Genomic DNA, 11,193 nt, shown 5'->3' with positions numbered 1-11,193 from the left:
CAGAAGGATGAGGTGGAACCTGCATCAGTCTCTCACTGACTCCAAGCCTCTGACTCCAGTGATGGGAGTGACCAGCAGAAGATGGTGTCCTTTGTCATGGAGGTAGATACACAGCTGGCCCAGGAATCGGAGTTGCTAAGTAGGATCAGGTGGAAGCTGGAGGAGCTTTGGGCCTGGCTGCTGCTCCATGCCAACAAGGTAACTACGTGAGCTGCAAGAGAGCCTGGTACCCTGCAGTAACCTTTCAAACATAAAAAATGTGGCTGTGACTTTACGTTTGCCTTTGAAATCTCATGCAAGATGTTTCTTGTGGTTTGCTAACCCAGAATTATGCAGGGAAGGGGATTCTGGGATATGTAGTTTCATTATCCATTACTGTGTAACAAACTACCCCTGAACCCATAGCTTAAAATAGTAACAATCATTTATTTAGCTCAATTTGGGTAGGCCCCAGTGAGGATGGCTCATCTGTGCTCCATATGGTGTCAGCTAGGGTGGCTCCAAAGACTTGTCACAGGCTGGCTGGGGACTGGAATCATCTGAAGGCTTCCTCACTCCCATGTCTGGCAGGTGATGCTGTCAGCTGGAACAGCTGGCACTAAATCTTTGTGGTCTCTCTGGCATGGCAGCTTCATGGTAGCCAGACTTCTTTATTAGAGGTTCAGGGTTCCAAAGATATGAGATGACAGAGACAGACAGACAGTGACAGAGAGGCAGACAAAGTTTTTATTCTGGTTCTTTCATTTATTAGGGATGTCACTTTAAACAAGTCATTTATTCTCTCTGAACCTCAGTTCTTAACTATTAAAAATCAGAACTTATATTGGAGGTGCCCAGAAGAAGACCCTGAGGCAGTAATTTGAGTGAAAGTAGTTTATTTGAGAATTAATCCCACGAAATATCAGAAGGGAGCTAGGAAGGATACGGGGAAGGGAAGGAAGCCAGTAAAAGGTACTTAAGCAAGTAACCCCTGTAGGCCAGCGGTCACCAACCTTTTTGGCACCAGGGACCGGTTTCGTGGAAGACAGTTTTTCCACGGGGGAGGGTGGGGGGGGATGGTGCAGGCGGTAATGCGAGCGGCGCGGAGCGGCAGATGAAGCTTTGCTCGCTCGCCTGCCGCTCACCTCCTGCTGTGCGGCCCTGTTCGTAATGGGTCTCGGACCACTACCGGCGTTGGGGACCCCTGCTGTAGGCAACTGAAGATTAAAATCTCGGGGGGTCCCTGGGGAAACGCTGGAGAATCTGTGTCTCAGAGCCATCTCACCCAAAGTTTAAGGGCGCTGGGATATTTATACATCAACTCCCATCAGCCATTGGTTGAGGACTCTGGGGGAGGGGGCGGGGCATTAATTCCCCAGCACCTATGCCCTGTTGAGTTCCATACTGGTGGGAAAAACCCTCAGACAAAGAGATCTAGGTGCTGTTGGAGGATAACTAAGCAGGTTTGCACTGAAAATAGTAAGAGCTGAAGGGATATGAACAGGGCACAGACAGGGGTTGCTACAGAAGACATTAGTTGTTTTTTAAGGTTGTTGAGTAATTAAGATGAGATGATATACAAAACATACACTCCTAGTGTGATGGTTCCTCTCCTTGCTTTGGCATCCTCCACAGCAGGATTCAAGGGAGGCCCTCAGAGGTTCTGGAGCTTTCAATACTTTCAACTTCCTAAAAGAAGTCTCAAGAAATGGCAATAATGTGCATGGATTACTCACCTCCCTCAATGAACTTCAGGGCTGATTCTGTTAAACTCAACATACACCTCTAATAACCAGTCACCCTATAGAAGTTCAGACCTTCCAGTGGTTCCTCATAACTGAGTCTTACCCACATAATGCTAGCCACCTTCTTTAATCTTACTCAAGCTCTGGCCCCTTCCAGAACCCCCTCTTCCCCCATGTGTTCTGGAACTCATAATCTGGTGACATTGTCCGAGAATCGCTACAAACCAACCGTATTATGGTATTGGACTCCCAAGTTTGTAATCATTTTATAGATAACTGCGTTATCTTTGAAGGTTTTTGAGCAGAGGAGTGACATAATCCAATCTTTGGGAAGCTTTTGGTGTGCAAATTAGAAGAGGATGGGAAAGAGGGAAGAGCTGTGTGTGTGTGTGTGTATAAGTTACTACAACTATCCATTTTGAGGCACGCAAAATGGGAGGACCTGACTTGGCAAAAAGCACAGTGGCTGTAAAGGGAAGCCACTGATGTGAAAAGGGCAAAGCTTGGTGTCTCATAAGTAATGGCCTGGTGTCGGAAGACTTTGGTTCCTGTGCATGCTGCCACTGCTAGCCTTGCAATGTCCCTCGAGTCTTTCCCCAAGTGTAGGGCGGGAATGGCACTACCTCTCAGGATTACAGCGGGCGCGAGGGGATAGGGCCGGCTGCGCGCTCAGCACGGTGTCAACAGGGTAAAGCGCGCCAATCCTGTTTTCTCTTCTATTAAGAAAAAGGCGGGGGAGCTAATAGCATACACATCCCAGAGGTTGCCGTAAGTAGTGTGGCTAAATACCGGGCATGTAGGAGGAACTCAACCCCGGTTCATCGCCTCCCCTTGCCCCCCCGCGGGGAAAGACCCCGCGGAAACTGATGGGGAAGGCGTGCTCCAGCGCCTCCGCTCCCAGGCCGCTCCCCTGTCCCGCGCTCCTCCAGCCAAGCGCTGTTGCCGGGGCCCGGGCACCGCCCCGCTCCAGCGCAGGCCAATGGTAGCGTGGCCCAGGCACCGCCTAGCCCCAGTTCAGGCCTATAGCGGTGCGTCCCGGGCACCGCCCTGATCCTGCACCAGCCAATAGCGGAGTGGCCCGATGCGGGGTCCGCCCCCAGCCGGGCCGGGAGGCGGAGAGGCGGTCACCGGCTCCGCCCCACTCCCCTCTGACCCGGTGTATCGTCTCTCTCCCTTCCTGTTCCAAACCACGTGGACGCGCCTGGGGGTGCGGGGCTGCGGGAGGGAGCCCGGGCCGCCACTGCCGCTGTCGCCGTCGCCGCCGTCGCCGCGATACCCGCGCCCGTCCAAAGTCGCCTTGCCCCGGCCGCCCGCGCCGTTGCAGAGGGCGTGCACATGGCGACCCAGGCGCACTCCCTCAGCTACGCGGGCTGCAACTTCTTGCGCCAGCGTCTGGTCCTGTCTACTCTGAGCGGGCGCCCTGTCAAAATTCGAAAGATTCGGGCCAGAGACGACAACCCCGGCCTCCGAGGTAACTCCGGGGCGGGCAGCGCGCGGCGTGGGCGTGGGGCGCGAAGGGAGACCTCGCTGACGCCCTGGGGGCCGTCGCACAAGGAGTCTCCGAGGCGCGTTGGGGAGGGCTTATTGCGTGTCGCCCCCACACCCGAACGAACGCGCAGGAGGCTGTGTGGGAGGCGGGGCCGCGCACCAGGGGCTGAGCTCTTCTGCGCTCGGCGCTCAGCGTCTCCCGGGAGCTGGTAGTAAACAGCTACACGTTTTCCAGCATTACGTGTTGCAACATATCCCAGACATCGCCCCCTCGTTTGTCTTGAGTCCCTCTTGCTCTCGCTGTAAACCTCGCAATGGAGAAAAACAGTTTGTTGGACCGAAATGTGGTGAATGGGCAGATGTAAAGATGGAAAGAGATTTGGAGAGAAAAGTACCACTGGTTGGTTTTGTCCCCTGTCCCAAAACAGGTCTCAGAAGCAGCTGCCCCCTTGGACACCACCGGCTGTCCCTGTCGTCATGATTTCTCGGCTGCCCTCACACATCTCCTTGGGTGTGGATTAAAGAATTTTTTTAAATTCTGTGTTTTTTTTCAGCAGTGGCTGTGATTGATTTGTGCAAGACAGGAGCTTTGAGATAAAATTTTAACAATCATGGGCCTAATTGCCTTGACTTTAGTAAAGGATTGGTGACAAGCGCTAAACTATAGGCTTCCAAGCTCTATTTTTGCCCTGCGAAGGGGGATAGATGAAAAATAAGGCCCCATTTAAACCCATATGAAGTTTAATTGTCTCCGAGTTTCAACTGGCCCCCTGGAATGACATATATTTAAAAGCTTCTGTCTAGTTATCCCAAATTGGGAAAATCAGTTCAAGAAAAAAAAGGAAAAACCTATCTGCAGATCGAAGGAGGAGAGGGTTTGTGGTTGGTCCTCAAAGCTTTCTGGGCCCTGTTGATGTGTTTAATTTTGCACTGGCTCCTGTACAAGGTGGCCAGCCTATTTCATCATCAGTCTGAATGCATCTTCTGGATGGTTACATTTCTGCTTCTCTTGAATGGTGATTGGTTGCACATAAGCGGAAAATGCCATGTCATTGATGGAGATAGAAGATTAGGAAGGAAAGAATCAGGTGAACCTCTGTACCATGGAGAGGAACCAGGTGACAGTAACAAAGGCTTGTGTTGGTACATGATTATTACTGCCCTCACTGTACTGCTCAAAAACACTGAAGGAGTTGAGGGACCCCTAGCATGGTTTATGCCAGGTGCTCTTCCTCTCAACATTCCTTGCCTTTATTTTGAGTCTGGCCCTTGGGCAAAGCAGTTGCTTGACTGCTCTACTCTGTGGCCTTCCCAGCCAACTCTCCCCTTCACCCCTAAATTAGCCTAGAGAACTCACCACTCGCTGGATGTGGTAAGAAGACAGGCTTCTACTTCTATGGAACACTGGGCATAGCTTTTTTCTTAAAAGAGAAGTAGAAGTACTTTAGCCTGGAGACCTGCAATTTCTAATGGAAATATAGTGCCCATAAAATACAATTTAGTGATGTTTCCCTTTCTCCCCCGTGCACTGTTCGTGAGCATCTCTTCACTGCCACACACATGAACGGGGCTTGGCCACTTGGCATTTTCCTGAAAAGATACCAGACTCTGGTACCTGGGGAAGGTAGTACTGGTTGGCACATGTGCTGGTATTTTATGAGGAATACTATGTATAGCCTTATTTGCCTTACCTTATTAATACACTAGGGGGAAAAAAGAGACCCCTAATTTAGACTTCCTTGGCTGGATTCAAGGCCTCAGGAACACTGCTTAATTTCTAAAGAGGGAACTGAGATATACGTATATGCATGCGTTCATAGACATATATATGTGTCTTTGTATACATACCCAAGTGTAAGTGTATATACATGCACACATATACATAAATACATGTAGCCCCTGACACATGATATGTGATCATAGTCAAACGAGTCTGTGGTAGCTTGATTGGACATGTAGCCAACGGACTGTCTTATCTGTCATATCCCTTTCTGACTCTTCCTGACTCAGATTCTGAGAGTTGGAAAAAACTCAGCATTTGCAATAAAATCTTCAGCTCAAGTGCAAGAATTATATCTCCTGAAGGTGCTTAATATCCCCTTAAATATCCCCCTTAAATATCCCCTCTGGTGTGAGCTTTGGAGGGTGGGGATGGTGCCTCTGGAACAGTCATTCAGTCATTCAGAAAAGGTTTATTGAGCCCCAGTATGTGCAAGACTTTGTGGAGTTGTAAGTGTGAGAAGCTAGTTGCCCCACTCTCGAGGAGCTTTCTAAGGAAGAGCTGAGATAGTAGCCTGAGTACTTTGAAGCAGGAAGTTGTAAAGGGGCTCAGCAGAGTTAGAGCAGAGGCTTCCCCTGAGGTTATGAAGGAAGGCTCTCTGGATTTTCTGATTTGAACGGATAGGATTGAGATGGTGGCTGCAGGAATCATGGTTGGTGAAAGAAACAGCTTTTAAGCCAAAAAGTTCTTCATTTTCTTTACTTTGTGGAGGTGAAGTCTTCATTTGTCATGGTCGTAGTAGCTTGGGAGTTAAGAGCTTGAGCTCAGTTAGATCTCAGTTTGAGATGGCGTTCTGCTTTTGCTATTAGCTATTGGACCTCCTGAGCCTCAGTTTTTTCATCTGTAAAGTGGGGCCAATACTACTGACTTCAGAGGGTTATTGTGAGGATTAAATAATATTTGAAAGTGCACTCAACAGTGCCTGGTGTGTAGGAAGAATAGATGTGAGCTGGTTTTATTATTATGTAACTTCTGTCCACTGGTATAGTTCTATTCTCTGGCATTTGAAATCTTTTCCTGCTTCTATATGGAAACTTTTCAAATATTTAAAGAGAATTATGTCTTTTCTGTTTTCTTTTCAGTCTAAAGGTTTCCTTTTAGGTGATGGCTTCCAAATATTTGTGTGTTATATGTAAAGTGTAGCGGTTCTTAACCAGGGGAAGTTTTGTTCCCCAGGGGATATTTGGCAGTGTTTGGAGACATTTTTGGTTTTCACAACTGGGAGGCTGCTCCTGGCACCTAGTGGGTGGAGCCCAGGGGTGCCGCTAAACATCCTACAGTGCACTGGACAGCTCCCCACACAAAGCAGTATTCTGTCCAAAATATCAGCGCTCATGTTGAAAAACCCTGGTCTACTAGACTTAATTATGAACCTTTTTCTTTTCCTCGTATCCCTAGTGGTTGGGAATAGCAGCATGAGGTACTAAGAAAACTGCATAAAGATTCAGAAAGGGATGAGACACAGGTCAAACTCTGTGACTTCTGGCAGATTTGTTAATTTCTTAAATAAAACTGCCTCCTTTGAAAGAGGAATTGTAAAGAATGAGAAGAATTTGAATCCCAAAGAAAGATGATCCTGGAATGGTTTTTATTAATTATGCAGCCACGTGTGTAATTTTTACTTCACTCTTGAGGAACATGAAGGATTATATTGTCTCATTATACTCTTTCCATCAGTGAGGAGGAAATAAATATTTTTTTGTTGCTGTTTTACTGAAGGTAGAAAGGCAAGACATAGTTAAGTAAGATAGCTGGTGAAGTTGAATATCCAGTCAGTGACAGAGCCGGAAACAGACAGCAGCCAGCTCCAGCCTGGAAGGCCTGTTCTCCCATCTGACTGCTTAGTGGACTTGAGTGTTCCTCAGATTATAAAGCAGCTGTCCAAAGTGCTTCTGTTTCTGGGTTTCATGAGGGCTGTATCTTGCAGGGTTCAGTTGAGTTAACATTTTCTGGATAAGGTGAGGTCCGTATGGAAAGAATTCCACAAGGATGATAATTTTTTAAAGTGTGAATACAGAAATGATGGACTTGGGCAAGAGCCCTGGTTTAGCAGTTAGGACGCAGGACTGCTGCTACCCAAGTCCCTGAGTAGGTCACATGACTAAGCCTCGCTGTGAAACTGGAGAGAGGAGTTATTTGGTCTTAAACAGATGAGATTCTGAAAAAGGAGGGGTAAGTGGAATTTTAATGAAGAGAATCCTTTAAAATGTGCCGAGGAAACATACTACATAGAGATCCTTAAAGGTAAAATATCTTTTGGCAAACTGATATATTGTTTTGGGGATAAATCTTGCTGTTCATAAATTGGATCTTCTAAAAGGAGGATTGTAAGGGAAAACTATTTTTATCCTCTACTTTCAATACTTCTGACACCAGATGTGTGGGTTTTTCTCACCACACCAAGTAATTCTCCAGTTCTCAGTGGATGTTCACTGGTGTCCCAGAAATTTAACTCAATTCTGACACTGTCCTGGTGGTGATAGCCTCAAATCCCACAGGTTAAGGGCTCAATCCCACAAGACTCTCCTCCACCCCCTCAGGTGCCAGTCACAAGTCCCAGTCGTAAGTCCAGGTCACTCATACCTCTGGTTTCCCAGACCCCCTCCTGGGGTCTGATAATTTGCTAAAATTATGTCTCATGAAGCTCAGGGAAACATTTACTTACATTTACCAGTTTACAATAAAGGATATTATAAAAGATACAGATGAACAGCCAGATGAAGAGGTACATAGGGCCAGGTCCAGAAGGGTCCTGAAATAGGAGCTTCTGTTCTTGTGGAACGGGGTTGTGTTACTCTCCCAGAATGTGGATTTTTTTTTTTTAACCAACCTGGAAGTTCTCTCCTTGTTCAAGAGTTTTTATAGGGCTTAATCTCTAGGCACACCTCGACACCCCCCCACCCCCGCAGAAGTCAGTGAGTAGGACTGAAAGTTCTAACCCTCTAATCATTTGGTTTTTCTGGTGATCAGCCCCATCCTGAGGCTGTCTAGGGGCTCCATCCTAAGTCAACTCATAGCATAAACTCAGGTGTGCTCAAAAGGGCCTCTGTATATGAATAACTTAAAAGAGACTCCTGTGGCTCTGGAACTTCAGGGGTTTTAGGAGCTCTGTGCCAGGAACAAAGACCAAATACATTTCTTGTTATACCACAAGGATGCACCTATACTTTATTTCAGTATGGTTTGGGACTCAAAGTTGTTGATAACTAGAATTGGGGGAGGCCTGACAGCTATACTAATGATAAGTGTGGATTTTATATTCCTACCAGCAATGTAGGAATGATTCAGTTTCTCTGCATTCTTGCCAGCATTTTGGTGTTGTCACTATTTTTTTTTTTTTTTTTTTTTTTTTTTACCATTTGTGAAGTTGAATTCTGCTTCTGGGGCAAACATTTTCAGGAACTAAGAGGACACTTTGTAGAGTATTTAAGCTCACCAGAAACATTTGTAAATAAATCTAAGGTATTCTTTATATCCTTATCACTACTATTATCACCCAGATTAATCCGGTTTTAGTACATTATAACAGAAAGGCAGTATTCCTCAAGGGCACTAGAACTAACCACAGTTTGATCCAGAGTTCTTGTAAATGTAACAAATGTCAAGAGATTTTTGCTTTCTGAGCCAACCTCAGTAATATGATGTCAGTAACTCCCAGGGCCCCTGCGGACAGCCAACTGGTGCAATAGCCATCTTTTGAAAGGGGTTGGTCAACTACAACCATACCCAACAATATGGATGAATTTCACGAAAAAAATATTGAGAAAAAGAGGCCAGCCCTAAAAGATAAAATACTATATGATTCCATGTTTTAAAGTTCAAAAGCAGGGAAAACAAGTCTGTTGTGCTAGGTGTCAGAAGTCATTACCTTAGGGAGGTAGTGACTGACACAAGATGTGGCGGGTGCCATGGATGCTGGTAATATTTCTTGAACAGGTATGTTCACTTTGTGAAATTTCATAGCGCTCTACATTTTTGGTTTGTGTATTTTTCTGTATATGTGTTATATTCAAAATACAAAAGTAAAAAGAAGTGTGGGGAGGGGGTGGTGGTTTGTTAAGGTTCTGGCTGCTATGCTTGGGATCGTGGTGAGGTGAGAGCATCATGTTACTACTGCACTGAATTATCTACTTTAATGACCCTTGAAGGTGGCAACTTCCTTACAATTCCCACACATGGCCATAGAAGGGCAAGTAAGAGCATATGGTAAAACTTAAGGAATTCTAGGAATTGTACTGGGCATTCCTCATGTTCTTGGATACTCTACTTCTGAATCCCAAAATAAGGAGGCAGGGTGAGAAAGACAATTCTCCCATCAGGAAAGCCGAAGAGAGGAAAGTAGTCTTCTTCCTGCTCCCTGGACTGGGGCATGGCTATGCGGCCCAGGCTTGGCCAATGGATGCTTTGGCCCTGGCCTTTGAATCTTTGGGGCAGTTGAAAATGTTTAAGGCAGCAGAGGTAGAGATTCAGGTACCTAGGGATTCAGTGTTGAGTTTCCAGTAGAAGCAAGAGTCCATCAGCAGTGGAGCTTACCACAGCTTTCTAGATAACCTGTTTCTGTTGCTTGATCTAAATGAGTTCTCAGGTACCTAGCCTTTCTTGCGTTCTGTCTGACTTTCAAGCCTCCTCATCAGTTGAAGATAATACCTAATACCCTTTCTAAATACCTTTTCTGATTAAGGCAACCAGAGTAAGTTTCTTTTATTTGCATTCAAGGACCTGGACTAGCACAAAAGCCCCCCAGTAAAAGAGATGTCCAATTCTGCTTGCATTTCTTTTTTTTTTTTTTTTTTTGGCGGTACGCAGGCCTCTCGCTGCTGTGGCCTCTCCTGTTGCGGAGCACAGGCTCCGGACGCACAGGCTCAGCGGCCATGGCTCACGGGCCCAGCCGCTCCGTGGCATGTGGGATCTTCCCGGACCGGGGCACGAACCCGTGTCCCCTGCATCAGCAGGCGGACTCCCAACCACTGCGCCACCAGGGAAGCCCTGCTTGCATTTCTTTACCCCAATTTTACATGGCTTCTAATTCACTAACTAGAGATTATTTGGGGTTAACTATGCTCCTGTTTCAAAAATGCCAACATTTTTGCAGGGCAATTAATTATTCATACTTCATTTCAAATCTAGTTGCTTTATCCCTTATATCTATATAAGATCAGTACTTTAAGAGAATAGGATGGAGGAGGGAGGGGGAGTTCATCTTGGAAACTTGGGCATTGCAGGGAGGACAGGAATGCGAAAAGATTTCGAGGTGGGGAGCCTTGGGAAGTCAGAGGGTCTCATGAGGTCACAGGATTCATATGGGGTGAGGAAAAGAGGACTCCGTGAAATAGGAAAGGGCTCAGAGCAATGTGTCTGTCACTATTTTTAATTTTAGCCATTCTGATTAGTGTGTAGTGCCGTCTTCTAGTTTAATTTGCATATTCCTGATGGCTAATGATATTGAACAAGTTTTTATGTCTTTTGCCATTTTCTAGTAAGATTTTTTTCTTTTTATGTTAGGTTTTGAGAGTTCTTTACATATTCTAGTCCTTTGTCAAATATGTGGTTTCCTAGTATTTTATCCCACTCTATGGCTTGTCTTTTTATTCTCTCAACATGGTGTTTTGCAGAGGGAAAGTTTTAATGAAATAGAATTTATCAAAGTTTTCTTTTATTGCTTGTGCTTTTGGTGTTAAGAACTGTTTGCCTAGCCCTAGATCCTGAAGATTTTCTTTTTTTTTCCTAAAAGTTTTATAGTTTTACATTTTATATTTAAGTTAATTTTTTTGTATGAGGTTTAAAACTTAGGTCGATGTTCATTTTTTTTTGCCTATGGATATCCAGCTGCTCTAGCACCCTTTGTGGAAATGGCTATCTTTCTTCCATTTAATCACTTTTGCACCTTTGTAAAAAACCAGTTGGGCAGACTGTGTGGGTCTCTTTCTGGATTCTCTGTTCTGTTCCACTGATCTATATGTCTATCCCTTTGTCAGTACCACAACTGTCTTGATTACTATATGTATATAATAAATTTTGAATTTGGGTAGGCTGATCCCTCCAACTTTATTCTTATTTTTCATGATTGTTTTAGCTATTCTAGTTCCTTTGCCTTTTCATATAAAGTTTAGAATAATCTTGTCTTCATCTATACAAAAAAATCTTGTTAGGATTTGACAGGAGCTGTGTTAAACCTATATGATAACTTAGGGAGAGTTATCA

At 45.4% G+C, this 11,193-nt stretch overlaps 1 protein-coding gene and 1 long non-coding RNA gene across 2 annotated transcripts in view; one reads left to right on the top strand and one right to left on the bottom strand.

Moving 5' to 3' along the window:
- Window positions 1-420: 420 nt before the first annotated feature.
- Window positions 421-2,645, bottom strand: LOC308618834. Its single transcript, XR_014016085.1, has 3 exons — window positions 2,532-2,645; window positions 1,569-1,664; window positions 421-645 (listed from the first exon to the last, which is right to left on the bottom strand). It is a non-coding gene; the product is annotated as an uncharacterized lncRNA (long non-coding RNA).
- Window positions 2,646-2,901: 256 nt separating this feature from the next.
- RCL1 (RNA terminal phosphate cyclase like 1) overlaps window positions 2,902-11,193 on the top strand; it is a 56,828-nt gene continuing 48,536 nt past the window's right edge. The window contains exon 1 of the mRNA XM_081237852.1: window positions 2,902-3,195. Coding sequence (XP_081093978.1) covers window positions 3,060-3,195 — 136 coding nt within the window. The 5' untranslated portion in view covers window positions 2,902-3,059. The remainder of the gene's footprint in view (window positions 3,196-11,193) is intronic.

This window comes from Mesoplodon bidens, assembly GCF_964165515.1.
Source record: "Mesoplodon bidens genome assembly, chromosome: 6".
NCBI lineage: Eukaryota > Metazoa > Chordata > Mammalia > Artiodactyla > Ziphiidae > Mesoplodon > Mesoplodon bidens.
This window is presented reverse-complemented; position numbering and strand designations above follow the sequence as displayed.